Consider the following 25,712-nt stretch of genomic DNA (forward strand, 5'->3'; position numbering starts at 1 on the left):
CCTCTGTCCTTTCCAGTCTCTGCTTCTCCCTCCTCCTTGCACAGCGGCCTCGTTCTCTCCTGCTGCAGATGGCTTCCCCCTCGCTGCTGGGGAGGAAAACCCCAAGAAGCTCCCCCTGCCTTTGTCCGTCCCGCCCACAAACCCTATCACAGGGTCTGTGTAGAATTCTCGTGGAAGGATCAGATTGGCTTTGTTTGGGTCACATGCTCACTTTCTGAGCCAATCCCCATGGACCTGGCCAGGCCGGGGTGGGGAGAGAGCTATGATTGACAGCTCCCCAAGAGCCACAGAGATAGAGGAGGAGCCTTTCCCAATGGGAAGTGGGGGACTGGGGGACACATGGTGATCCCCACGTGCAGGTGAGGAAACGAGGCTTGGAACTCTGGAGCCCTGGATGCAAGTCAGGACAGTTCAGGGAACCTTCTGGAATCCAAGAGAACTCCAGAATGTGCACCCAGCTGGCCCCGTCATCCGGCAGTGGGCCGTTCTGTCCTGGCGTGGATTTGCGGGGTGCTCACCTCCAGCCTGGGTGGGGGTCCAGTGCTCCCGGGAGAGAGAGGCCCCTTCCCCGGCACTTGGGGGTGGGTGCTCTTCCCCAGAGCACCTGGCCCTTGGTCCCTGCACCCATAGGAGTCCCAGTGGGCGGGTCGCAAACGGCTTAATTACCTCGTCCCCTCCTTCTTGAGGGGCGGGAGGAAGGCTGGACATCGCGTGAAGCCCTCGGGGCTTCCAGAAGCGAACCCACCCCTGAAGAACAGGGGCCTCGCAGCCCCCCGGGGGCCCTTCTCTGGGGCTTGCTGGGGGCTCTCTCGTTCACCTGCCCTTGTCTGGGGCCCCCTGACACAGGTGCAGTGGCCGGGGTCCAGGTCAAGAGCAGAGCAGCTGTGTAAAGAGACACCTGTCAACATGTAGGGACGTTGAGCATTTAGCAGATACTGAGAGGCCAAAAGCGCGCTGCTCTTTTCCACGGGTCCCCTAATTCAGTACTGGGGCCCAGGCTCCCGCAGGGAGGGGCAGAGCTGGGGTCCGCAGCAGGCAGTGGCCCAAGCACCTGAGCACACGCCCTGGGCTTCCCTGTGTGCTGTTGCCCCCCCTCCCCCAGGAGAGCAGGTGGGAGAGCGAGGCCTGGTTCTTAACTGTGAGGTCGGCTCAGAGAAGTGAACTAACCAGCCCCAAATCACACAGCGGCTGAGACTCCACGCCCATCTCCTAGATTCCCAGGCCACAGCTGCACTGCCTCCCCCCTCCTGAGCTACTGGGGCCTCCCTACGCAGCCCGGGCTGGTGTGGGGGTCTGTGAACCCCTCGGGAGGCTCTGCGGCCCCTCCAGGTGTGGGCTCTGGGGAGCGACGCCTAGCTGAGCCACGTTAGAGCCACCAGAGCAGCCCAGGGCTGAGGGCGAAGGCCACAGAGAGGGAGCCAGGCAGCCGAGTGGGCGCCCGCTGCCAGGCCTGGCGCACCCAGTGGGAGCCCGGAACCTGCCCCCTCGCACAGACTCCAGCCACGGCCACTCTCCAGCGCCTGGGGCTTGCCCGCCCTTCCAGGCTCACCTCTTTGTTCCCTGGCCTGGCCCAGAGCGGCGGGAGGAAGGAGGGGAGGTCGGAACCACCCTCCAGCGGGTCTTGGAGTACCCGCTTGGGGAAAGCACCTGCAGAACCTCCGGTGGGGTCCCCCGGCTGTGGCCAGGCCCCTGGCCCAGAGCCCAACACCACGGACGCCTGTCGTGGGGGTGAAGGGAGAGCGTGGGGTGGGGACATCTGGCAGCCAGGAGCAGGTCTCCCCGCCTTGTCACCTGCTGAACCCCACAGGCCTGATGCCTTCCTGCCCCGGGTTGGAGGTCAGAGTTCACCGCTCCACAGACTTCCCTGCTGGTGACCCCCCTGCAGGGCACGGGGTGTCCCCTCTGCCTGGGGCCTGCAAATTCGGACTGTCCATCCCCGAGAGCACAGGACACTGGGGACCCGGCAGAAATGGTCCTGGCCCCTGCCCGGGAGGATGCCACAGTCCACAGGGAGAGCCGAGCCACCCTCACTACACGGCAGGGAGCGAGTGGGGGGCCATTTGTGGGGAGGGACAGGGGACGGGCCCCTGAGGAGGCAGCACTTGATCTTGGAGGCTTCAATGGGAATTGGCCCACAGAGGGTGGAAGGGCATTCTGAGAGGAGGGAACAGTATGCCAGGAAGCTCTGAGGTGAGAGGGTTTGACGTGGCCGAAGCTTGGTGTTGCAGGCAGAGGAGAAGTTATGAGGTTAATATGGCCTCTGTGGGTGGGTGTCCCACCTAGGGAGTCCCGTGGGGATAAGAGCCTGGGGAGGGGGTCAAGGAGAGCAGGGAGGTGGCTACTGCGGCTGGCCCTGCAGGTGATGGCGGCTCGGGCAGTGAGGGGGGGGAGGGCAGGAGGGTCCTGCACACGGGGAGGACACAGCCGGAAGGGTCCCTGCACACTGGCCTCCCCCACGCAGCTGGGTGTCCCCACTGACCACAAGGGCACCTTGGAGGAAACAGGAAATCCTGTTCAGGAAATGAAGCAGATGCGATCTAGAGGGCTCCTCAAAAAGGGTTAAAACGGGGCCCATTTGGCACTCGTGTCCCTGGAAGAGGAGGGTCTGGTTTCTAGGTCTTGGGTCCCTGGTCCTCACCATGGCTGTGGGCTCCCAGGAGGTCACCCCCATCTACAGAGGGTCCCCAACAGCAGCCCCCCCTCTTGGGAGGTCGTGAGAAATGAATGAAGATGCGAGGCCCCGGGCTCGGCCTCTGCCCCAGGAAATCTGGCCTCTCCTGCCCCTGCCCCCAGGGGCCCACTCCCCTTTTTGTGTCTTCATGACCCCCAGTTCCAGGCGAAGAAGCCGAGGCCCGGGGCGGCGGGGGGCTGCTCGCCAGGCCTCACCCGCCCAGGCTGCCTGAGGGGCACAGGGTCAGCCAGGGTTGACGCTGACAGAGGAGGAGAGGCCGAGGCTGGGGCCGTGGGTGCCGCCGGTTCTCCTGCAGAGGCCCAGGCCCCCCAGCAGCCCCCCACGGGACCCCTGTCCACCCTCCCTCCCCCTCTTGCTCTGTTTCTCTCCTTCTCTCTCTCTCTGCCTCTGTGTCTCTCTCACAGTCATGCCCCCCCCCAGCCCTTGCACACTTCTCTCGGCCCCCTCCTCACACACCTGTCACCCTCTCAGGGTCTCTTCACACTCCCCACAGGCTCTGCCTGGACCTGCCCCGTGGCTCTGTCACTCACGTCCCACAGTGTCCCCCTGTCACGGACACAGCCGCGGCCCCCTTGCTCCCCCACCCAGAGCCCCTCACTTCTGAGTTGCAGGAAAGGGGGATGGCGGAGCTGCGCAAACCACAGGGGCAGGCTAACGCCTGTGCCCACCTTCGCTGCTGCCCCGGGAAGTGGCCCTGACGGGAACAGTGCCCACCTCCCTGGGTGCCTGGCCATAGGGACCCTCCAGGGGGACCCCAGGAGCCTGTTCCCTGCAGCTCCCTGCCACCACCTGCCCCTCGGCTCCACCACTGCCTGCCTCGGGATGCATGTCCAGTGGGCAGCAGACACCCCACAAGCCCAGCTCCCCTCCAGCCTGGCCCTCGTAGAGCCCCGTGCAGGCCGTCGGGGGCTGCCAGGGTGCCTGTCCCAGGTCTCGAAGGGGCCTTCCCTGCCTGACCTGCTCCGACAAACCCCCCACCCAGGGGGGCTGCTGCAGCAGGGACGTGTGGCCCACAGCTTCGGAGGCTGGAGTCCAGTGTCGAGATGTCGGCCAGCCACGTGTCAGGGAGTCCTGCTCCCCGCTCCTCCACCAGCTCGTGTCAGCCCTGACGTGCATTTGTAAGGAGAGTGGTTGGGACGATGTGTGAGCCTTCCATGACATTCATTCGTTCGTTTATTCTTTCGTTCGTTCATGCACTCAGCAATTACTTAGTGTCTATGTTTGCCAGAGCTGCTATGACAAATACCCCACGATGGGTTGGCTTCAAAAACACTCATTTACTGTCCCATGGTTTTGGAGGCTGGAATCCAATATCGCGATGTCGGCTGGCCATGCGTTCTCTGGGGCTGCAGCTTTCTGGTGCTGGCAGCCCCCATCCGGCAGCCCCCTCTGTCCCACACCCCCCTCTGACTTTCACTGGCTCTGTCTTCCCTTTCTAAAGGCCCCGTGTGCAGTGGAATACCCACCCCGAGCCCCTGTGGCCACAGCCCAGTAGGACCCTCCGAGACCCTGGCACAAATGCGTCCACGCCCTGACTCCCTCAACACAGTCAAAGATTCTGTCTTTCTTTCCCGGCTGCTGAGACACATGCCCCACCTGGTTGACTGAACGGGAGTTCGCCGGCTCAGGGTTCCAGAGGCCGGCAGGCTGGCTACCTCCCGGGGTTGGTGCCTTCCGGCTGCCGGCGATCCTGGGGCTCCCTGGTTTTTCCGTCACACGGCCATGCACACGGCGGCATCTTCTCCTTTCTCTTCTGAGTTCCGCTGACTTCCACCCTCTGGCTGCTCCCCGGGGCTTCTCCTTCTGAGTCCAATTCCCTTTGCTTCTAAGGACTTCGGCCCTGCTGGATTCAGGCCACCCTTGGGCACGTCTTAACCAGAAACCTCTTCAAAGGTCCTGCTTGCAAATGGGCTCCCACCCACAGGGCCAGGGGCTGGAACCTGCACGTGCCTCTCACTGGGGACGAGATTCAGTCCCCAACGGGTCCTCTTGACAGTGGCTCACACCCCAGGGACACGGGTTACGATTAAGAACCTGTCTCTTGGGTTCAAGACTCAACCTCCCACCCTTCTAGGGGCAGCTCCCTTCCGAGCCTGCAAGTCCACCAGTGAAGACGGGGAAGTTCCACCCTGTTTAAAACCATTTATCCCCTTCTCCGAGGCCAGCAGGCTTGGTAGGGTCAGGATTTGCCTGGCCACTGGTGAGGGGCCTCTTTCTCTCCCCAAGCGTCTCTGGCCACCAGCCCCTTCATTTTCCCCAGGATGGACCACTACTGTCCAACCTTAAGAGAAAGGTGGGCGTCTCTGAGCCGGGGCCCCTGCCCTGTGCCAGGGCGGGCCCTTCCCCTCCTGCCCCCACCCCTCACCCTCTAGAAGGGATGGTGCAGGCCCCTTCTAGTCACAACCTCTCCGTCTCCTTTGGGCCCCAGGAGATGGCTTCCTGTGGCCTCCGATAGAAACGTTGTGTGCCGGCAGGAGACAGAACCCCTGACAAGGATGGGCCCCATGGACGGGAGCAGGAGACAGAACCCCTGACAAGGATGGGCCCCATGGACGGGAGCAGGCTCTCGGGCTGACATCCTGTCCCCTGGGTGTCAGGGACCCGGGGGCCTGGGAACGGACCCACCTCAAGCTGCGAGGCTCCTGGACCAGGTCCTGGCCGTGTTCTCCCTCAGGAAGAGGGTGCAGTCGCAGGAGCCGCGTGACCCTCCGCCTGACACAGCAGCCTCCAGGGGCCTGGGGCCACCAAAACAAAGTGCCGAAACTGGGGGGCTCGAGACACAGGCATTTATTCTCCCATGGTGGGGCCCAGATGTCCTCGTGTGACGATGTCAGCACGGCCGGGCTTCAGTCAGTCAGATTCCAGAGAGAAGGCTGTTCCGTGCCTTTTCTTGGCTTCTGGCAGTTTGCCGGAAAGCCACGGTGGTCTCTGCTGTGCCGCTCCCCTGCTGACCATGCCCACACTCCTTCTCATAAGGACCCCGGTCAGATTGTTTGAGGGGACCCACCCGGTTTGGCTGCCTCTTAACCAATCCCATCCTCGCAACCCTATTTCCAAACGGGGTCACGGTCCCGGGCCCGGGGGTTGGCACTTGAACCCAGCTTTCTATTTTCGGAGAAGGGGCATCTCCATCCGGCGCCTCTCGGCCCTCCCCGACTGACCCTCTTCCTCTCCCCCCAGTGTCATCATGACGGGGGCCTACAACAACTTCTTTCGCATGTTCGACCGCCACACCAAGCGGGACGTGACCCTGGAGGCCTCGCGGGAGAACAGCAAGCCGCGGGCCGTGCTGAAGCCGCGGCGCGTGTGCGTGGGGGGCAAGCGCCGGCGCGACGACATCAGCGTGGACAGCCTGGACTTCACCAAGAAGATCCTGCACACGGCCTGGCACCCGGCCGAGAACATCATCGCCATCGCCGCCACCAACAACCTCTACATCTTCCAGGACAAAGTGAGCTCCGAGGTGCACTAGGGGGCCCGGACCACCCGCTGGCCGCACACCGGGGACCCCCTGAACGGCATCACGGGGGACAAGGAGGCACCAGCGGCCCCCCGGCCAGCATCACCTGGGTGGTGACCATCTGTTTTAAAACAGGAAAACGAAGGATTACAGTCACAGAGCGTAAAATGGATGGGTTTTCCAGGTTTTCAGGTTCAGGGTTTTTCCATCCATGCGCCTGTCGTGGCCTGCAGTCTTGACCACCTTTCTTAGAGTTTTCGACACCTCCAGCTTCATTTTCCACTCCAGTGGTTCCAGTCAGGGGACACAGGCGCTGACGGGGCCTGATTTCCCTCGTGCACCTCGTGTCCCAGTCCAGGGCTCCGGGGACAGACAGTGAACCTCCAACCAGCCAGCTAGGGATTCTTTCAATCATAAATGGAGAAATCGCCATCGTCTCGGAGCCGACGATTGCACCTTGTTTTTTCGGATCGTGGCTTCGTGCTGACAACTTGCAGATGCAAGCTCCTGTTGTAGGCTCTTTTGATGTCTTTAAATAACCCAGGTCCATCACGGTTTCCTCTCAGTGTGGGTGCCTGGTCTTACCACCTGATTTAACCACATTTGCTGAGCGTCTGTCCCTTGCCAGACATGGTGCTCCACTCGTCAGGCACGTGGTTTCCTCTCGTGGCCCACTCGGTGGCTCTTCGGCCCTTCCGTGGGCAGCTCGGGGGGCCCGACACTGGCTTCCTTGCATCCTCATTATGGCCCCCAGAGGTGGGTGTCACCTGCCCCTCCCTAAGCCCCCAGGTGCGCTGAGGGCCAGGCTCGGGGCGGGTGCCAGGGATAAAAGGTGAGTAATTTGGCATCCCCTTTACACACGAGGAAACGGAGGCTCCAGAAGGCACACACCAGCCAGGGGAGGGGGACCCCACCCGGGTCTTTGTGGAAGGGGCCTTCTGATACGCCGTGCCAGTGGCTCAGGTTAAGGTGACGTTCCAGCCCGGAAGAGCCCGGAAGGTTCATCATCCCGTGTCCCCGTGAAGTGGGAGCGGGCAGGTGGGACGAGGGGTCCCGGGGAGAACGGAGACTCCGAGTGGAAGATGGAGAAGGCCCCCCCGTGGCTCGAGCCCTGGTCCCTTCACCCCATTCCACACACGCGCAGCTCCCTTGTCAGATGAACTGAACTGGTCCAGAAGGAAGTCGCATGTTTTGACCATTTTAGAACATATTTTCTTTAACGACCACACGGTCTCAGAGGACAGTCCATTCGGTTCCCGCCCCTTCCTACAGCGAGGGCCTCGGAGGACGCGGCCTTCCCACAGTGTCTCCAGATCTGTCCAGACCGGACCCGCCAACCTGCCAGCTCACTCTCCAGGCTCGGGTCGCAGAACTACAGCCGAACCACGGGGCTTGACATTTTGGTTCAGAAAGCAGAGGCCCAGCAGAATCCACCATTGTTTTGTTTTTTTTTTACAAGATGTAACATAACCCAGGAAATAAACCCAACTGAGATTTTCTCAATGGATAACTCTAAACTTCTTGTGTGCAAAAGCACAAAACGCATGTGTACTCACTTCCAGCCATATAATTACACAAGGAAATGGGTCCATTGATTTTCTTTTTTTAATCAACACGAATGAAAAATGTTTTGTTTATTGATCACTGTAAAACCCAGGTGACCTGGACAGTATTATATGTACATATCTATTCTAATTAAATTTAACAATCAAAGGATTGGATTACTTTCTTTTCCCTTGTAAAGAGTTTCAAGAATGTGGTGAATTGTACAGAAATCTCACTGAAGCCAAAATCCAGCTTTGAGGGCCTTACACAATTCCTTGGATATTTGGCACGGTCCATTTCCCTGTGCGGTTCTAATGCTAGCAGAGGAGATTCGCATCTGCAGCTAGAGGTTACTATCAAATCGTGTATTTAGCATTTCCCATCTTCAAAGTACGGATCTTATACTGTATTTTAAAAGGAGGTCTTAAAACAGTTCCTACTTCCTTAATTCCATTTTAAACTTCAGGAACCAAACCAAAAAGAAAAAGAGAGAAAAAGATCTTAGAAGAAGAGTGTATCTTTGGACCTCTAGAAAATCATGAGGTCCAAAGCAAATTGTGAATAATAATATGTGTGTTGAGAAAAGATGTTGGTGGGGTGGGGGTGGGGATGGGGTCGGCAAAACTAGAAACAACAGGAGGACCAGTTTTATAGTCACAAATTTTGCATCCTTACTGTGTTTAAACTTTCTGGTCTTGAACATTTGGGCATTCAGAGTCATTGTGAAGTTGTTTTCTTTCTTTTTTTTTCGTCTTACTATTCTCTGAGGATTAAGCTCTCGGTGGTGTAAAAGTAGACAGAGCCTCTCATTTTGGACTCTGTAACTCATAGTTGCATTCTTTTACTTGGTGTCTCACAAATTAGGCAACTGTTGAATAAAATTATAAATATGTTAATACCAGCTTTTTCCAATAAAATAACAACTGTTACATTTAAAATCCGGCTGGGCATGCTGTTTGTTTCCCATCCCCTGGATACGGGGATACGGTGGAAGGGGCTGCCAGGAAGTTGGATTCAGAGCTTGGGTTGCTGCTTCGAGCTCCTCGTGCAGCTCTTAACCTTTCTGAGCATCGACCGCATCGCTGAGGAAATGGAGCTCACTCTAGAACCTACGTCATAAACTTCACGGAGGTGGGGGGGGAGGAGTGGGATTAAATTAGATAATATTTGCAAAGCACAGTGTTTGGCACACAAGTACCTAATAAATGAGAGTTTGTAGGTTTGTGGTTTCTTTTCTTTTTTATTTTGCAGCAGGTGTGTGCAACCCACCGTGATTTCCAAATACTTTCACGTTTGTCCCATTATCCTTTTTGACCCTGACATCCACCCTGAGAATATGGTACAGATGAGAACACTCAGGTTCAGAGAGGGTCAAGCATGAACTCAAGATCACACAGCTAGAATGTGTTGCAGCTGGGTTTTGAGCTCAGGTTGGCTGACTCCTAAAACAGTGCTCCCCAGCCTCACACCCTCGGCTTGGTGTGCCTGGGGGCTTGGGAGGGGAGAGCCACAGGATGTCCAGATGTGTTTGGGCAGCTGGAGTGACCGGGCCCTGCCTGCTGTGACCGCTGGGGTGAACTACCCCTTGGGTTTCCCTGCACCCCCCTGGGACTTGGGCCTGGCAGGAGGGAGGCAGTTGCTGCCCAGTGGTTGCACCTGGCAGAGCCGTCCTTGACTAAATCCTCCACCCGCCACCCAGCCCCCGGGACAGAACATAAAGTAGGCGAGTGGAACGCGGCTTAGATGCAAGCTGAATCTCGGCCAGCAGTGGGGGGTGCCCAGGAGCAGACTGTTTTTTTACACCATGGAACTGGACTTGGAGGCCCCAGGGGCCTCTGAGATGAGTAGCAAAAGGGAGGTTGTCCCCGGAAGTCTGCTTAAGCAGCAGCAGGTGGGATCCCACCCTGACCCCGGTAGTAGGTGGGTGGATGAGTTGCTAGGGACTGCAGCAGAATTGCAGAGGGTGGTGCTGGCCAAGCAGGGGTGATGTACATCCCACCCGCGCCGCGTGGACGTTCAAAGGCTTCCTCACTGGGAAACTGGCCAGCCCCAAAGAAAAGCCCCAGCTGCTGACATCTGGAGGCCTCCCACAACCCCAACTGGGAGGCCCAATGGATGCAGGTGCTCTAGAATGGCCTCACCCCATGTCTGGTCATTGCCTTGATGTCAGGTGGGATGGCATGGATGACAGGGCCAAGCCTCTCGCACCCAGCAGTCTGCCCTGGGCTCATTCACACGGTGGTCCCAGGGTTCCCGAGAGCACCAGGACAGGGCAAGCCACAAGGCACAAGGGCCTGTGTCACGTTTGCTCCTGTCCCATTGCCCAAAATAAGCCACATAGTTAAGTCCAGAGTCGGTGTGGGAGGGGATTGCCCAGGGATACGGATTCAGAATGGGAGGGAGATTTTTAAAAACGTCTTTTAGCCATTTACCGTTTCTCAGAAAGCTACTAGAGGATGTACTCCACCAAAATGAAGGAATAAACCAAGAAAATACTGAGGCAAAGAACCCTGGTTGTTCTGAATATCTGATTTTCCCTTCTCACAGAGCAAGAAAATTGCTGAGCACACGGCCGTTCACAAGAGCCTTTCTTGCAGCCAGGTGTGGCCAATTAATTTCTGCCCAGTGGATGTGATGGGTCCACCTGTGGGCACTGGTGGAAGAGGAAAGAAGCCTGGCTTGCCCTTTACCCTTGGCATTGGCTGGGTTGTAGACACAATGGTGGAAGCTAGAATATTTATCTTAGATCAATATTTGGAGAGAGACAAAGCCACCAGTTAATAGAAACCCAGGTTGAGCAAGCACACCAGCTATGGCCCACCTGCTCAGATGATTGCCTGAGAGAGAAATAAACTTCTAGTTTGTGTAGGCCACTGTCCTTTGGGGTTTCTTGGTTGCAGCAGCCTATCCTGTTTTCTAGCCCATCCACATGGGATCCAGGAAACAGAGATCCAGCACAGCGGCGAGCCAAAGGGCATGTCACTGAGGTGCAAGGGGAGCCCCGGATGGCAGCTGGGCAGCAGCCTGCAGAGCACCTCTGGAAGCAGAAAGACAGGGCACCCCAGAATGATAACTCTCAGGGGGAAGTAAAGCAGAAAAAGTGAGAGCTTACCCTGAGAGGCTTTTTTTGTTTTGGATTTTATATAGGGGATTTATTAAGTTACAAATTTACAGTTCTGTGGTCATAAAAGTGTCCAAACTAAGGCATCAACAAGATGATACCTTCACTGAAGAAAGGCTGATGGTGACACCTCTGTCAGCTGGGAAGGCACGTGGCTGGCGTCTGCTGGTCCTTTGCTCCTGGGTTGTGTTTCAAAATGGCTTTTTTCCAAAATATCTCTGGATCTCCTTTTTTTTTTTAATTAAATTCAGTTTTATTGAAATACATTCACATACCATAAGATCATCCATGGTGTACAATCAGCTGTTCACAGTACCATTGTATAGTTACGCATTCATCATCCCAATCTATTTTTGAACATTTTCCTTACATCAGAAACAATCAGAATAAGAATAAAAAATGAAAGTAAAAAAGAACACCCAAATCATCCCCCAATCCCACCCTATTTTTCATTTAGTTTTTGTCCTCATTTTTCTACTCATCCATCCATACACTAGATAAAGGGAGTGTGATCCACAAGGTTTTCACAATCACACTGTCACCCCTTGTAATTTACATTATTATATGATTGTCTTTGGGAGTCCAGACTGCTGGGTTGGAGTTTGATAGTTTCAGGTATTTACTTCTAGCTATTCCAATACATTAAAGCGTAAGAGGTGTTATCTATATAGTGCATAAGAATGTCCACCAGAGTGACCTCTCGACTCCATTTGAAATCTCTCAGCAACTGAAACTTCATTTCGTTTCATTTCACTTCCCCTTTTTGGCCAAGATGTTCTCAATCCCACGGTGCTGGGTCCAGATTCCTCCCTGGGAGTCATATCCTGTGTTGCCAGGGAGATTTACACCCCTGGGAGTCGGGTCCCACGTGGGGGGTGTGCAGTGAGATCATCTGCTGAGGTGGCTCAGTTAGAGAGAGGGCCACATCTGAGCAACAAAAAGGCACTCGGGGAGACTCTTAGGCACAATTATATGCAAGTTTAGCGTCTACGTGAGAGTTTTAACATACTGAGAAGTTTTTTATAGTTTTGACAAATTAGTGATCAAAACAGAAAAAACAAGACAAACAACAAAAAAAGACCTAGTAATTATTCATTCCAAGATAAACAAAAAGTGTTACTGGAAAGAAATGTAATGATAGTGGGCGCTGGGGACTGAATCATGCCCCCCACAAAAGGCAGGTTCGGGCCCCAACCCCTGGTCCTGTGGGGGCGAACCTATTTGTAAACAGGACCTTTGGAGAAGTTGTTAGCTAAGCTGAGCCCAGACTGAATGAGGGTGGGCCTGAGTCCAACAAGGCTGAAGTCACAGTTTGAAAGAGAAGCCACGGGGAGCAGCCAGAAGCCAGAAGCCAACAGATCCCAGAAGAGAAAGGAGACCTCATGGCCATGTGCATTGCCATGTGACAGAAAAGCCAAGGACCAAGGATTGCCATCAGCCAGCACCAGAATGCCACAGTCTTCAGGGAGAAAGCATCGCCTAGCTGACACCTCAATTCTCCTAGGTTCAAATCTGGAAGCCAATAAATTCCCATTGTTTTAGCAGATGGGAAGCTAAAATAGTGTGCGGTTTGGCTCAGCTGTGAATACTATTTACGCAGCGTGAAACTGCAAATGATGATTATTGCTTTAACACACCCCTGTGAGATGATCATATTAGGAAGTCTGGGGGTGTGTTTTTGGTTGGGGACAGGTCAGAGGAGCCACGTGACAGCAAAACACTGGTTCCATGATATCAATGGACATTATTTAAGACTGGAAAACCAAAAAGAATGTATGAACATGTTATTCAGAAACATGGAGGCAATTAGCATAGAACTACCACGTGCCCGGATGGGGTTGGTTTATGAGAGGGACTCGGGTTGGCAGACACTGGGCTGGCAGGGAGATGCAGATGGCCCCAGACATGCAGAGGCTCCCAAGGAATTCTCAGGGGGCTGTGGGGAAGGAGTCTGGAAGGATCTGACCACCTACCTGCTGGGGTGTGGGCACAGCATGAGGACACCCGGGTTTCATCCCAGCCTCGTCACTTGTCAACGTATCAGTTATCTCCTGCTGTGTAACAAATGATCCCAAAATTTAGCAACTTCAAGCAACGAACATTTGCTACGTCACCCCAGGTTCTAAGGGTCAGGAATCCAGGAGTGGCTTATCTGGGTGGTAACAGCTCAGGATCTCTTAGGAGTTTGCAGTCAAGCTTTCGGCAGTGGCTGCCTTCTCTGCCCTGACTGGGGGTGGACGTTCTGTTTCCGAACCTGCTTCGGTGGCTGTTGGCTGGAGACTTCAGTTCCTTGCCACATGGGCTTCTCCACACGGCTGCCCACAACTCGGACCCCCACCCCCCAGAGTAACTGATCTAAGAGAAAGAGAGAGAGTGGCTAAGCCAGCAGCTGCAGTTTTTTATAAACTAATGTCAGAAGTGACGTATCAGCCTCACTCCTGTGGGTCACAGAGGTCAGTGTTGGTACCACGGGGGAGGGGAGGACACAGGAGGTGGGGGGAGCACGGTGGCATCTTGGCGGCCACCACAGGGCTCGTAAGAAGCCGCTGCACTTCCCTGAGCCCCAGGCTCCCCGTCTGTAAGTCTGGGATAACAGTATGGACCTCGCGAGGCTTGAGGGACTCGAGCAGCTGATGAGAGATAGCTCGCCAGTCGTCTCTCACTGCTCGGAGCTCCGGTGCTCTCTTTGGGTGGGGCTGAAGCTTTTGTGGCTCCTCCGGCTCCACTCTGCAGGCTCAGCTGCAGCCGTGAGGTGGAGTGGGGGGTCCTAGTGGCCCACTGTGCGGACCTGTCCAGGGCTTGTCTCCTCTTCCTGGAGGGCGGCTCTCAGACTCCCGCGCTCACAGCCTCCCCTGCACAGCTTTCCAGAGACCCGACACCCGGGGCTGGGGTTCAGGCAGCCTGTATTTTTTAAAACTCCCCAAGTGAGCCTGCCATCCTACAGAGAAGTCATTCTAGCAAATTAAATATGAAGAAAGGACTGTTCAGTCTGTTTGGAAAAAGCAAATTATCTAGTTACTTGGGGGAAAGCTCAAGGCAGTAGTTCGGTCATTTGATCCGGAAGGGGGACCAGGGAAAGCTTCAAGTCTGGTTTTTTTTTTTTTTTTTTGGTCTCTTTTTTCACCCAGGCAACTTTTCAAAGTTACAATGTTGAAGTTCAAACATGTGATGAACAACTTGAACAAAGATTTACCAGACTTCAAGGTGTCTCCTAGCAACCAAGAAGCTTTTAGAGCTCAAATAATTGCTCACATCATGATTCATCTCAAACAGAAATGAACTTTTTAAATAAAAAACAAAGCCCCATTATCTCCACCTGGATGCGCGCACGCACTCAAACGGCCGAGGGCTTTCAGAGAGGGACTGAAAATCTGCAAAAGGCAGCAGCATCAGGACGAGAAAAGCAAAAATGAAAATGGTCAGAACCCTGTTATTCAAACCACGCAAAAAACACATCCAAACGTGTGAAATAGCTATGGCTGTTTGGGGAAGTGAATTATGGCTCTAATTCTTTAGAAGAACCTAAAATTCATTTAATTCATTTGAAAAGCCTATGAAAGGGGCAAATGACTGTATCTCCTAGGAACGTACTGAAGGAGAACCGATTGACTGCAGGAAGATCCCCAGTTGTCCGTGTAAATGTGGCTAATCCTTCACGCTCTCCGAGCAGCGAGCTGGGTGGCTCTGAGCAGGGACGGGGAGCCCGGCTGCCTGTTTTCCAGTCCTGACTTTGACGCAAGCTGTGTGACCTCGCAGGCGTTACCTAACCTTGCTGGGCCTCTGCTTTGTCAGCCACAACCCGGGGAGAAGGAGGGTCCCCACCCGGGGGGGGCTCCTGCATGGACGAAACCAGCTGGGGCGCTGGAAGCCTCGTTCTTCATCCCTGCCCTTCCCTGCGCCTCCACCCACCCTGCAGCCGAGTCTTGCTGACCACGCGGTTTCCCAGCAATCCCGGGCGCAGCGGGGTCAGTCTGTCCAGCTGGGGCCAAGCGGCCAGTGGAGGGAGCAGCGCAGCCTGCAGGCGGGTGGGGGGACCTGGGGAGGGGTGGGGGGCAGGTCACGAGCACCAACCCCAGCCGGGGGCGGTCTGGGGGTCCACAGCCTGGCGGGGATGGAACTAGCCTGAATCTGGGTCTGCCGCCACACGGGGCGGGAGGGGAGTGGGCACTGCTGCTCAGGATGGCGGAGCCCCTTTCCCTTCTATTGGTCACAGGGCACTCACCTATTTGGGGGGCCCCTGCGCTCTCGTGCATGCAAGGGGTGGGACCGTGAATCTGTGCATCCCCATCTACCCTGGTGGGTATGCAGTTTATGGGGGCCAATCCAGCCCTCGCCCCAGACTCAGCGTCTTGGGGGTCAGGGGATGGCCACTGTAGTGGGCAGGATATGGCGCCAGTCCTCGGAGATGGGGACCCCAAATATCCGTGGTGTAAATCGATTACAAGTTTCTTCTCCAGCAGGAAGGTCACGGCCCCGACCTCACCCAGGCCTCCCCCTGGGGCTCCCACAGCCCTGAGCTCTGTCTCACCTCCTTGAACCCCACGGGCCTCACTCCTGGGGGCACAGCCAGAGCAGGCCCCAGCCCTGGGGTTGGAGTGTCCCTGCAGCAGATGTAGAGGCTCTTCTCTGGGGGCCCCCTGAAACTGCCCCTCTAGGGCTCTGGTGTCCACCCCAGCTCTGCCACCTCCCAGCCGTGCAGCTCTGGACAAAGTTGCTCTCCCCAAGAACCTTCAAAAATCCTCAGCTGCAAGTCTGAGGGGCTGGGTAGGGGGCAGGACCGATCCAGCCCTAGGCCAGGGATCTAATCCTGGGCCAGGGAAGCCCCTGGATGAGGACGGAGAGCCCCAGGATTGCAGAGGCCCAGGGTCCTTCTAGCCATCTATGAATTCAGCCCGATGGAGCCTTCACCGGAACCAGACAGCCCGGGGCCAGCAGCCCTGCCTGTGGCCGGCTCCCTGCTTTCCTTCGCCCGTCTCCCCGAGCTTAGCTCCGAGCTTCTCCGCCTGCAGGGGTGAGGCCACATTCCTCAGGCCGCCTCCCAGCTGGCTTCCCGCCCTTCCCGGCTGGAGCTTTCGCTCTATCTTTTGGGCCCCTTGCTGCTCAGGGCCCAGGGCGGGGGCATTCTCCTACGTGCCTTGAACTCGGAGCGTCTTCCCGGTGACCCTTGCTCTGGGCGTCTGTGGGAAGCCCTCCTCCCCCCGGACGCCCTCTGGGTGCCCTGGCTCCCGCTGGCAGGTGCTTCCCGCTCAAGAGGCCTTTCGTGCCCATCTCGGGGGCCTCACGGCCTGGAGAGTTCCCCGAGGGTGGGAACATGGACCCACCCGAATCTGCATTAGTGCAGCGTCACAGGGCCGCAAATGTTTGTTCAAGGGTGGCCTGAGTGCACTCACGGCCCACTGGTTAAAGTAAATAAGGAGCGTTGTAGACGGTGACTCACAGCTGGAGGCCCAGCTCTTTCTGATGTGTCCCGAGGCGTCACCCCAAGGGGGTGTGTGTCCCGGGTGCCTGCGGGGTGCAGATGGGCTCCGGCTGGCAGACCCCTGCCCCCTGTTCAGGCTAAGTCACCCCAGGCAGCTCCCATCTGAGCAGGGGTGTTTACACGAAGTTTCAGTTCTGAAAAATCTAGACGGGACCTGATCACCTAGAGAGTGACCCACTGTCTAAAGGTCTTAACTGGTTCTGAAGTCCCATGAATGCTGAAATCCTTTATTGAAAAAAAATGAAACAACAAAAAAAACCATTTACTAGCTCAAGATGCTGTTCCACCTCATTTAGTCCTCCAACCAACCAGTGGGGTGACTCTTGCCATTATCCCATTTTGCAGGATGAGTTAGTTGAGGCTCAGAGGGCCGGTGCCTGGCCCGAGGCAGCAGAGCTGGGGGGACAGTGGCAGGACTCAGGGCCGGGCAGCCCAGCCCTGCTCCCAGCTGCCACGTGTACACTTGTACTTGTAAATACCACGTTTTTCACTTTGTAGATTGGGTGTGTAGTTTCTTAAAAAAGGGTCCCATTGCTAAGGTTTGAAGCACGGAGCGGGACAGCCGTTTACAGAGGCACGGGGCCTGGGACAGGCTGGGGGGCTCCTGGCCAGGCAGGGGGTGTGGGAGAGCGAGAAGTGGAGCAGGAGTCTGATGCCAGTGGGCGCTGGCCCACCTCAGTTCTCTCTTTCATGTGGAGGGTCTTTCCAGACCACCCTCCTGCAGGCATCATGCGGATAAATGAGTCATCGGGGTTTGCTGAGAGGCCGCCGCGGCTCCTCCCACTCTGGAAACTGGGGGAGTCCAGGAGGTGGACACGGGGCAAGCCCACGGGATGGGGCAGGGAGAAAACGCCCCATCTCAGCTGCCCCTCGGGGGCAGGGGAGAAACGGGGCGAGTCAGCAGGGGGAGGCAGCTGCCGGCCACCCCACCGCTGCCGGATGAGCTCCCTCTGCCGAAGATGGGGACAGTCACGCCCCCCACAGCGTGCCCAAGCCATGGGAAGGACGTGCAGAGGCATGCTCGGTGGCCGGCCCGTGGTTGGTGGGGGCAGCCTTGTCCTCACGTCTGGGGAGAAACGGAGCGGAGGCTCGAGGGACTCGGGACGGACGGCCCTGCCCGGGGGGTAGCCTGCTGGGGCCGAGCTGCCCTCACCTGCCAACGCCTTCATTCCTAACGACAGTCCTGTGGAACGACAACTGTTCGTTACCGAATCCGTGATGTGGTTTCCCAAGCACGCTGGAGCCACCAACCCACAAATACCCACATATACTCCATTTCATCAGCAACTCGAGTTTCAAAAATAATTGTCAGGAGCATGATGTACGCCACCTACTCTCAGATATTTAGAAAATACATAGACGACAGGTAGGTGGGAAGGTGGGTAGAATGATATAGAAAATATGGAAATGCTAACAGATGGAACCCGGGTGTACACTGGAGTTCTACGTATTGTTTCTGTATTATTTCTGCAGCTTTCCTAAGTTTGAAATTATTTCAAATTAAGATTTTAAAAAATCGTGACTATGTACCATTTTCATCTAGTAAACTGCAACTCCCCAGCCAGCCGAGACCAGGCTTCCTACCGGTGTGGGGGTGGAGGGCGGACCCCCTGGGCCTCGCCCACTGAGGGCAGCACCGAGGCTGCTCTACCGGCAGGTGGGCCGCGAAACACCGGGAACGTGAGCTCCGCTCTGCTCTAACGCCAACTGCACTTGCGCTTGAGTCAATGCAAGTAGGCACCCATCGATACTCTTCACACACGCATAAGGAAAGACTTCTTCTCAACAAAACAAAAAATGCACAGGACTCCAGATTTCACCAAAGAGTTTTATTTCGGCCACTTTTGGACCTTGCTTCCCCTTTACAGTATCAAACATGGACAAGCTTTTCTGAGCACTGGGTGGAGACGCCCCAGGATTATACTGAATTTCTCACATCCTGGTGGATTCAAGCAAATTTCACACACCCATGCATCACCCACGTGACAAGAGAGTCGCAAGGCTGATGGCGGTGCCCAGTGCCCAGCACGGAGTCGCTCTGGCCGGAGCCAGTGCTCCCACACCTGACCTCTGACCTATGTAATCAGGCAAAACCCTGACCGCGCGGCAGCGCTCAGGCGGTTTTGCACATCACCTGGGATTGGCAAACAGTTGTCAAAAATCAGCAAAGATTAAATAAATAAGACGTGCGATTGTTTACACGGCAGCACATGTGGTTCTTTAAATACAAATCCAACACAAAAGCAAATGAGGGGCAGTGAGGTGGTCTGGGGGGTTGGAGGGCAGGTGGGGGGATCTCACCTATAAAGTGCTCTTCAGGAAATGGGAATCTGGTACACCGGCCGCAATCTGGAAGGCCCGAATTGTGGGAGTGGCTGTGCATGCAACTTCCAACCACGCGTGGCACCAGAGTGGTCGAAGCCATCAGGAGCCGCCCCACCTTGCCAAGGCCTGAGCAGTCTGTGCACAAGCGCAAGGTCTCTGAAGCCCTGGCCCTGCACACGCAAGCACACACACGCACACACGTACACGTCAGCATCACGCCCTGTCTGACTGGCTGGGGGCTGCACTGGGGGTGGGAGGTGGGGGTGGTCCTGGTGGCTGGTGGACATGTCCTCAGGCTGCCGACAGGAAGGGGAAGAAGAAGAAGTCAAAGGCGAACTTCACGGCGCCGTGTACCGTGCCGCGCCAGTCGTGCTCGATCTTGACGTGCCGCTGGGCCGGCAACAGCTGGGCCAGGCAGTTGAGGCAGCTGATGGCCTTGAGCTCGAAGACGGGCCACTTGCTGCCCAGGCGGCCCTCAAGGATGGTGCTGAACTCAACGAGGCTGCCCTGGCGCAGGTGGAGCAGCACGCCCTTGAACTCGCTGCTGGCCCGCAGCACCAGGTCCTTGGTGATGTCGTCGTCCTCAGGGCCGCGGGGGCCGTTGGGGCTGCTGTACGGCATGCCCACCGTGATCTCGAACTTGTAGCGGTCGAACCTCTTGATGTGGCAGGGGTGCTTGGCCAGCAGCTTGAGGCGGCAGAGCTCCTCCTCGGCCGTGGAGACGTTGCCAGGGCCGCAGGGGGGGTAGGCCTCGCCGTAGAGGCAGCGCATCCAGTCGCTGATGAAGAACGGGAGCATGTTGATGGCCGACTCGGCGCTGTTGTCGATCTCGGTGACACGGACGTACTTGAAGCGGCCCGTCCACGTGACGCGGTGGCCCTCCAGGTGGCTGCAGAGGATCTGGGTGCGCGCCATGTTGGTCTCCTTCCACGCCCGCGGCCCGCACAGGTGGCTGTACTGCTGCCAGGTGAGCGTGGAGTTGTAGACCTTCATGCCCTCCGAGCGGTACACGTAGAACCAGCAGAAGAGCACGATGGCCGAGAGCCACACCAGGATGAGCTTGACGATGGAGCTCCGCGTCAGCGACTTCACCATCCCCACCAAGGAGAAGTTGGCCCTGCTCCACCAGCGCCACAGCAGGGGGACACTGCAGACCGCCACGGCCACTGCCACCTTGGTGAGCTCCAGGGACAGGAACCACCTGGCAAACTGCACCACGGCCATGAGGGCGAGGCCGGCCACTAGGATCGGGAGGGCAAAGAGGAAGAGGAAGTAGCCGACGGACGCACGGACCAGCCCCAGGCCAGTGGACTCGAGCAGGATGACCACGGAGAGCTCGCACCACATGAAGCACACCAGGTAGGGGACCAGGTAGCAGTAGGTGCCCTGGAAGTTCCGCAGCTGGGCCATGCGGAAGAAGAGGTAGAAGAGGTAGACGTAGAGCAGGCATGGGACACTGGCATTCAGCACGACGAAGTGGCCGATGGGCACGGTGAAGAAGGTCTGGCCGAGGAGCTTCAGGTAGTGCCAGTCGAAGGGCACAGTGGGCAGGAGGGAGAGCAGGCCGGCCGTGACCTCGGTCACCAGCGCTCTTCGGGTGTAGGGCTCGGCCGAGGAGCTCAGGCTCATGTAGCTGGTGACGGTGAAGAAGAGGGAGACGACGGCCAGCTCTGAGCAGGGGATGCAGTCCTTGCTGGCGATGGGGAAGGAGAAGATGACGAAGAAGACGGACAGCAGGAAGTGGCCGTAGGGCTCCAGGTGGTTCCAGCCGAAGTTGCCCTCGGCCTGCTCCACGTCCAGGTTGGGCTCGAAGCGCAGCAGCAGGTCCGTGAGTGCGCGGAAGTTCTCCCAGGCCTTGCTGTCCTGGAAGACCTTGAGGGTGCAGATGACCATGGAGACGAAGGCCAGGTAGAAGACGACCAGGGGGACGGAGAAGGCGAAGAAGTCGATGGTCAGGTTGCTGACGATGAAGAAGAAGATGAGGGCGTTGATGTGGTGGGTGGGGATGATGGTGGACAGCCAGTGCATGCCCGCCTTGGAGGCCACGTCGATCAGGTACTCTTTGATCTCCATGATGGCGTGCAAGGGGTACTTGACCACCTGGGGAGAGGGGACGGGGATGAAGACGGCACCTGGGATCTGGGCTGGACGAGAACCGCCCCTCATGCTCCAACCCTGCCTCCTCCCTCTCGGCCACCCCAGCTGTGGGCAAAAGGGACTCACTCGACACTTTCCTGCCACTGGGCCCTGTGCTCAGAGGGTCCTCCCACCTCTGACACCCTTCCCCAAGCGGCCGAGTCCTCCCCACGCTCGACTGCGTGGTTCCGGCACCTGGTCTGAATGGACCATTCTCTGTAGGTCCTGGACTCCCCATGCTGGGCCTCTGGAGTCCTGCCCTGGCTCCCACACCCCACACCTGACACCTGCCTCTCTACCTTCTGCCAGGGTCGCCCACACTCAGACGTGCCTGCCTCCCCTGTGAGACCTCCAGCACCTGGAGGAGTACACCTGGGCCTCACCTGGGCCGCAGGCTTGTTGCTGCGGGGGAGCCTGGGCTTGGGGCTCAGCTCGACACTGCCACAAGGGGCTATGCCTCTGAGCCTCAGCTTCCCAAACCTCCACGGGGCTTGTCACCAGGGACATTAAAGAGGGGCAGGCTGACAAGTACCGGAAGTAGCCACAGGTACCCTAGAAACCTGAGTAGCAGACCTGGTGTGTCTTTTCCTGAGAGAAGAGAGGACACAACTGCTACAGGGCCAGGAGGGGAGTCTGCACTGTGGCAACAAGACCCCAAGGACCAACTGCCTGCTGCCACACACACAAACACGTTCATGCACACCCCCCCACACACACTCAGTCATACATATACCCCCCCGACCCCCACCCCACGCACACACACACCCCTCGTTACTGCTCAGAACGGAAACATGGCCCACACAGCCTGCTCAGAGGGAGTCCTGCCCACATCGTGACCCCCACTCTCCCAATGTGTGCCCATTGCAAAGGGCAGAAGCAATTCTTGGCCCTTACCCGGCCAATGTTGAGTGCAGGGATGTGGAGGGTAATTGAGGCGCAGCCTTGTGGAAGGGGGTCGGGCCCCCCCACCTCCCGCCTGGCTTTCTGTGCAGAGTGTGCAGAGGCTCTCAGTCCCACCAGGCACGAGGGGAGGTGGTGGGGGGCAGAGAATGAGGCCATGCCCAGAGTCAGCCTCAGGCACTGTGGAGTGGGGTAGCGGGGCAGGGGTCTGCGAGATTCCAGCGGGTCAAGAGCCTGAACCAAAGCCTCTCCGCGGGGTGCCACGAGAGAATCAACGGGCGCTGGCAGACAGGAAGCTGGCAGTGCCCAGGTGAGGCCCTGAGGATGGGTGAGCCCAGGTGGGCAGTGGCAGAGCAGCTGGGCCAGTGTGTGGCTGTCACCTGCCCCAGGGCCCTGGCTGTAAATGCAAGACGACATGCTGGGAGTGACCGGAAGGTTAAGTCTTCCACAGATGAGGACTGGGGCTGAGAAGGAAACTGGAATGTTGAAAAGTGTGTTTTTGAGCACGTCTATACACACATGCATGTGAAGAGTTCCATTCAACTCATACATTGGCAGCCGTCTCCTAAATCACCACTTTTTAATAAGTAAATGAATGAGAAAAGCAGTGAACCAGCTTGGGGATCCCCTAGCTCTCTGGGGCCACAACCCTTCCCTGCAAGCGGCCAGAACGCTCACGCTGTTTGGAGACGGCTAGCGGGGGACCCGGGCACCATGATGCCAGCCTGTGAGGGCCTTTCTGCAGCTTGCCAGGGAGCGGTCAAGCATTTACAAAAGCAGACTGCCTCTGGATCCATGGGGAGGAGAACATTCCGTAGGAAGCCAGAGCGGCCAGCTAAACCCCAGTTAGGAAAGGAGTCAGTGCTTGTGTTCGGGTTTGCGGCCTCCTGCTCTGTGGATCTCTGGGGAGGGGGCTTGCTGTTGGCAGGGTGGGCCAGACGGTGCCCCATCAACACTGTCCCTGCCACACTGGCCAACACAGCGCGGCCTGGACGGGGCTGGCCTCACGGCACCATAGAAGCTAGCACGCTACAATCAATCTGAAGTCCTGTCTTCATGCTAAAGGCCACTTGTACGTACTTTTTCACACCCCAGGACCCACACAATCACACGTTCAGGAGGGCCCTTAAAAGGCAATGAAGCTTCTGGAATGAGGTCTGGCCTCTGCGTGCACAGCCTGGCAGGGCCCGGTTCCACAGCTGGGCCACTCTGACGGGGGGAACGTCCTCCCTCTTAAGGTCCTAACCTGCCTCCTGTAGCTCCACCCAAGTCCTACCTCTTGGGGCCCCAAGGAATTGCGGGGCCAAAGAGTTTGGTCTCCTTTTCTGTCAAGAATGTTGGAAAAAAATAAACTGAGCAGAAAAAAGGGAAACAGAAAATGCGAGTAGAGAATCTGGTCTACCAAAGGCACAATAAAGAACATTCCATCCAGGTCCAAGGTCATCAACGATTTTTCTTTGCTGACACAAAAAACCAAGAAAAGAGACTATTTACAACCGATGCAGCCGAACAAAGAGCCTGCCTTTAATCATCTTGAGGCAAGTAATTCTAAACTTGCTTCCGCCTAAAGCTGAGTGAGATTTTTCATGTGTTGTATTGTTCTATAATTTAATGTGAAAAACATATAGGATTTAGAAAATACTGTTAAATCTAACTTTGAAAGGGTTTTGCCTGTAACTGAGAAGAGAACTGCGTGCAGTCCTGGAACGTTCTCTGCGGGGGCAACAGCAGCTCAGAGAGAGGTGCCTGTCACGTCTCACCTGGGGTGTGAAGTCTCCCCCAAAGCCTGTCTCCGCCTTTGTTCTCCAAACAGCTGTTAAAAGCGGAACAGCTTTCTGTTTGTAGAAACGCCTGCCATGATTCATTGTCTCTCTTTTGCCAAAAGACTTTTAATGCGACAAAATGTAAAGGAATCAGTGCACTTCTGACCGTTTCAGACACCGAAACAAAACACCCGGCCTCATCTCCTCCTGCCGGGAGAGTTCAAGGCTCTCCTGTCCAAAGAGGCCCTTCAGGTACTGTTCAGCCGGGCTCCCACCCCTCCAGCTTCCCCTCTCCCCTCTGACCCTCACGGGCATTTGGGGCACGCCTAGGGCACGCCTCCTCCTTGCCCAGCACCGTACCAGGTGCCCCACCCTCCTCCTTCCAGGTCAGCAGGGGCCGACGGGGTCCTCTTTGTGGTAAATGTCAGCCCCTGCCTGCCTCGGCATGGCCCCTCGATGGAGCTCTGAACTCACCCCTGGGCTCTGAACCCTCCTGGCCGGCTCAATTCTCTTACCCTGGGCACATGACCTTGTCACCCTGGGGTGGGCCCAGCTCTGGTGGTCCCGCTGAGAACCACCCTCGGACCATTGGCGTGATCTGCTCTCCAAGTGTAGCCAGGCCAGCCCCCTCCACACACTTCTGCTTACCTGCCTGGCTCCCGGCCAGACAGTGAGCTGTGCAGAGGGGCTGTCACCTGCTCCAACCCTCCTCAGCCCTTCCAGCTCCCAGCCCAGCTCCTGAGCTAAACTCGGTGCCTGGTGACCTTTTGGCCATCTCCCACCTTCTGACCCCATTCTGATACACTGTGGACACGGTGGCCATTTACACACAATCCCAGCCAGCTGGGAGTGCACAGACGTGGGGACTTCCCGGATAACTAGTGCCCTTGGGCTTCGGGATGACAACGCCTGTGCTCACAGGCCTGCTGTGCTTGCCACAACTGGGTCAGCTGGAGCCTCGGAAAGTCTGAGCCGTCTCTGCAGCGTGAGGTCAGGACACTCTAACTCACAGGTGCTGAGTGGGGGTGGCTGTGGGCAGCCGGTGTGGCCGTCTCCTGTCTGCAGCACAGCCCCCACCCCTCAGCCAGGAAGACAAAGCACCAGGCAGCAGGACCGCTGCTCCCGGGGTATCCACACGTACCTGTGTGCTCCTCGCACGTTCATCGCCTGTGGCTGGCAGTGGTGGCCAGCACGTACCACCTCCTTGTGTCCCCTGCTCACCCCACCACAGTCTCTCTCCGTCACCCCACTTCCTCCGTCTCCCTAGCACCAGCAACCACCTGACAGGCCAGCCCCGACCTTGCCCGCGGGTCCCGGTCAAGCGAGGTGCCACGGCCGGTCCCCTTGCGTCCTGTTGTTCTGGAAAGCCTCCAGGCACCTTAGAGGAACTGGTCCTTTCTGTGCACTACATGGGAACTTTCTCAACGTGACAGTCTCAATGACAGCCTGACTCCAACCCAGGCCGCCCTGCTCTCTGTGCAGCATTTTGCACAGAAAGATGGAAGGGTGTGGGTGCCCCTTGTTTCTGGGAACCCCTCCCCTCTCCACCTTCCCTCTGTGTCTAAGCTTGGTGCCATGTTCAGAAGTTACAGATAATGCCCTTCCCTGACAGACAGGCCACAGTTCCAGGAGGCTCCTGTGGTCCTGGGAAGCACCAGGGACTCCCGGCCCCCGGCCCGGCTCACCTTCAGGCGCAGGGGTAGGTCCTCAGGGCTCTTGCCTGCCAGCTCGTCGTCATCATCGTCGTCCTGCAGGAACAGGTTGGTGGGGATGACGCCCTGGGCGTACTTCTTGGTGATCTCCACGAAGTCATCCAATGCTATGTACTTCTTGGCTGGGGCACGAGTGAGAAGGAAGAGTCAGCCAGGCCCGCAGCATGCTGTCGCCCCAGCACGGAGCGGCCGGGCAGGGCAGCAGGGCTGCGAACTCCCCAAGGACCACCTCCGAGCTCTCCCCCCGCTGCCTGAGAGGAGAGCCCGGGAAGGGTTTGGTGGGTGCGTCAACACAGGCTGATAGATGCCGGAGACACCTCTGACATCTACTGAGCTCTAGAGGGTTCGGGACAGGTCTGGGCGCACCGCGTGGCTCTCTCCCCGGACACTCACCAGCAGCAGCCATGCAGGGCCCGTCCTAGGCACAGGGAGGCGGCGGGGAGCAACGTCCCTGCCTGATGGAAGTGACATGCTCGTGGGGCAAGACAGGAGACCAACGACAACAAGGGAAACAGTGACATGTGCTGCACCCCACGGTCGGGGTGGGGGGGCAGGCAGGAAGGACAGGGCTGTGCACTG

General features: G+C 57.2%; 2 protein-coding genes across 7 annotated transcripts in view; one reads left to right on the forward strand and one right to left on the reverse strand.

Annotated features, from left to right (window-relative positions):
* PPP2R2C (protein phosphatase 2 regulatory subunit Bgamma) overlaps nt 1-8,635 on the forward strand; it is a 243,861-nt gene extending 235,226 nt beyond the window's left edge. For all 5 annotated transcript variants that reach the window (XM_037829346.1, XM_037829348.1, XM_037829349.1 and 2 more), the window contains one exon: nt 5,873-8,635. In XM_037829346.1, the coding sequence (XP_037685274.1) occupies nt 5,873-6,164 (292 nt within the window). In that variant the 3' untranslated portion in view covers nt 6,165-8,635. The remainder of the gene's footprint in view (nt 1-5,872) is intronic.
* Nucleotides 8,636-18,111: 9,476 nt separating this feature from the next.
* Nucleotides 18,112-25,712, reverse strand: part of WFS1 (wolframin ER transmembrane glycoprotein) — a 39,470-nt gene continuing 31,869 nt past the window's right edge. For both annotated transcript variants that reach the window (XM_037829351.1, XM_037829352.1), the window contains exons 7-8: nt 25,107-25,255; nt 18,112-20,722 (exon numbers count right to left, since the gene is read on the reverse strand). In XM_037829351.1, the coding sequence (XP_037685279.1) occupies nt 18,914-20,722; nt 25,107-25,255 (1,958 nt within the window). In that variant the 3' untranslated portion in view covers nt 18,112-18,913. The remainder of the gene's footprint in view (nt 20,723-25,106; nt 25,256-25,712) is intronic.

This window comes from Choloepus didactylus, chromosome 3, assembly GCF_015220235.1.
Source record: "Choloepus didactylus isolate mChoDid1 chromosome 3, mChoDid1.pri, whole genome shotgun sequence".
Classification (NCBI taxonomy): domain Eukaryota; kingdom Metazoa; phylum Chordata; class Mammalia; order Pilosa; family Megalonychidae; genus Choloepus; species Choloepus didactylus.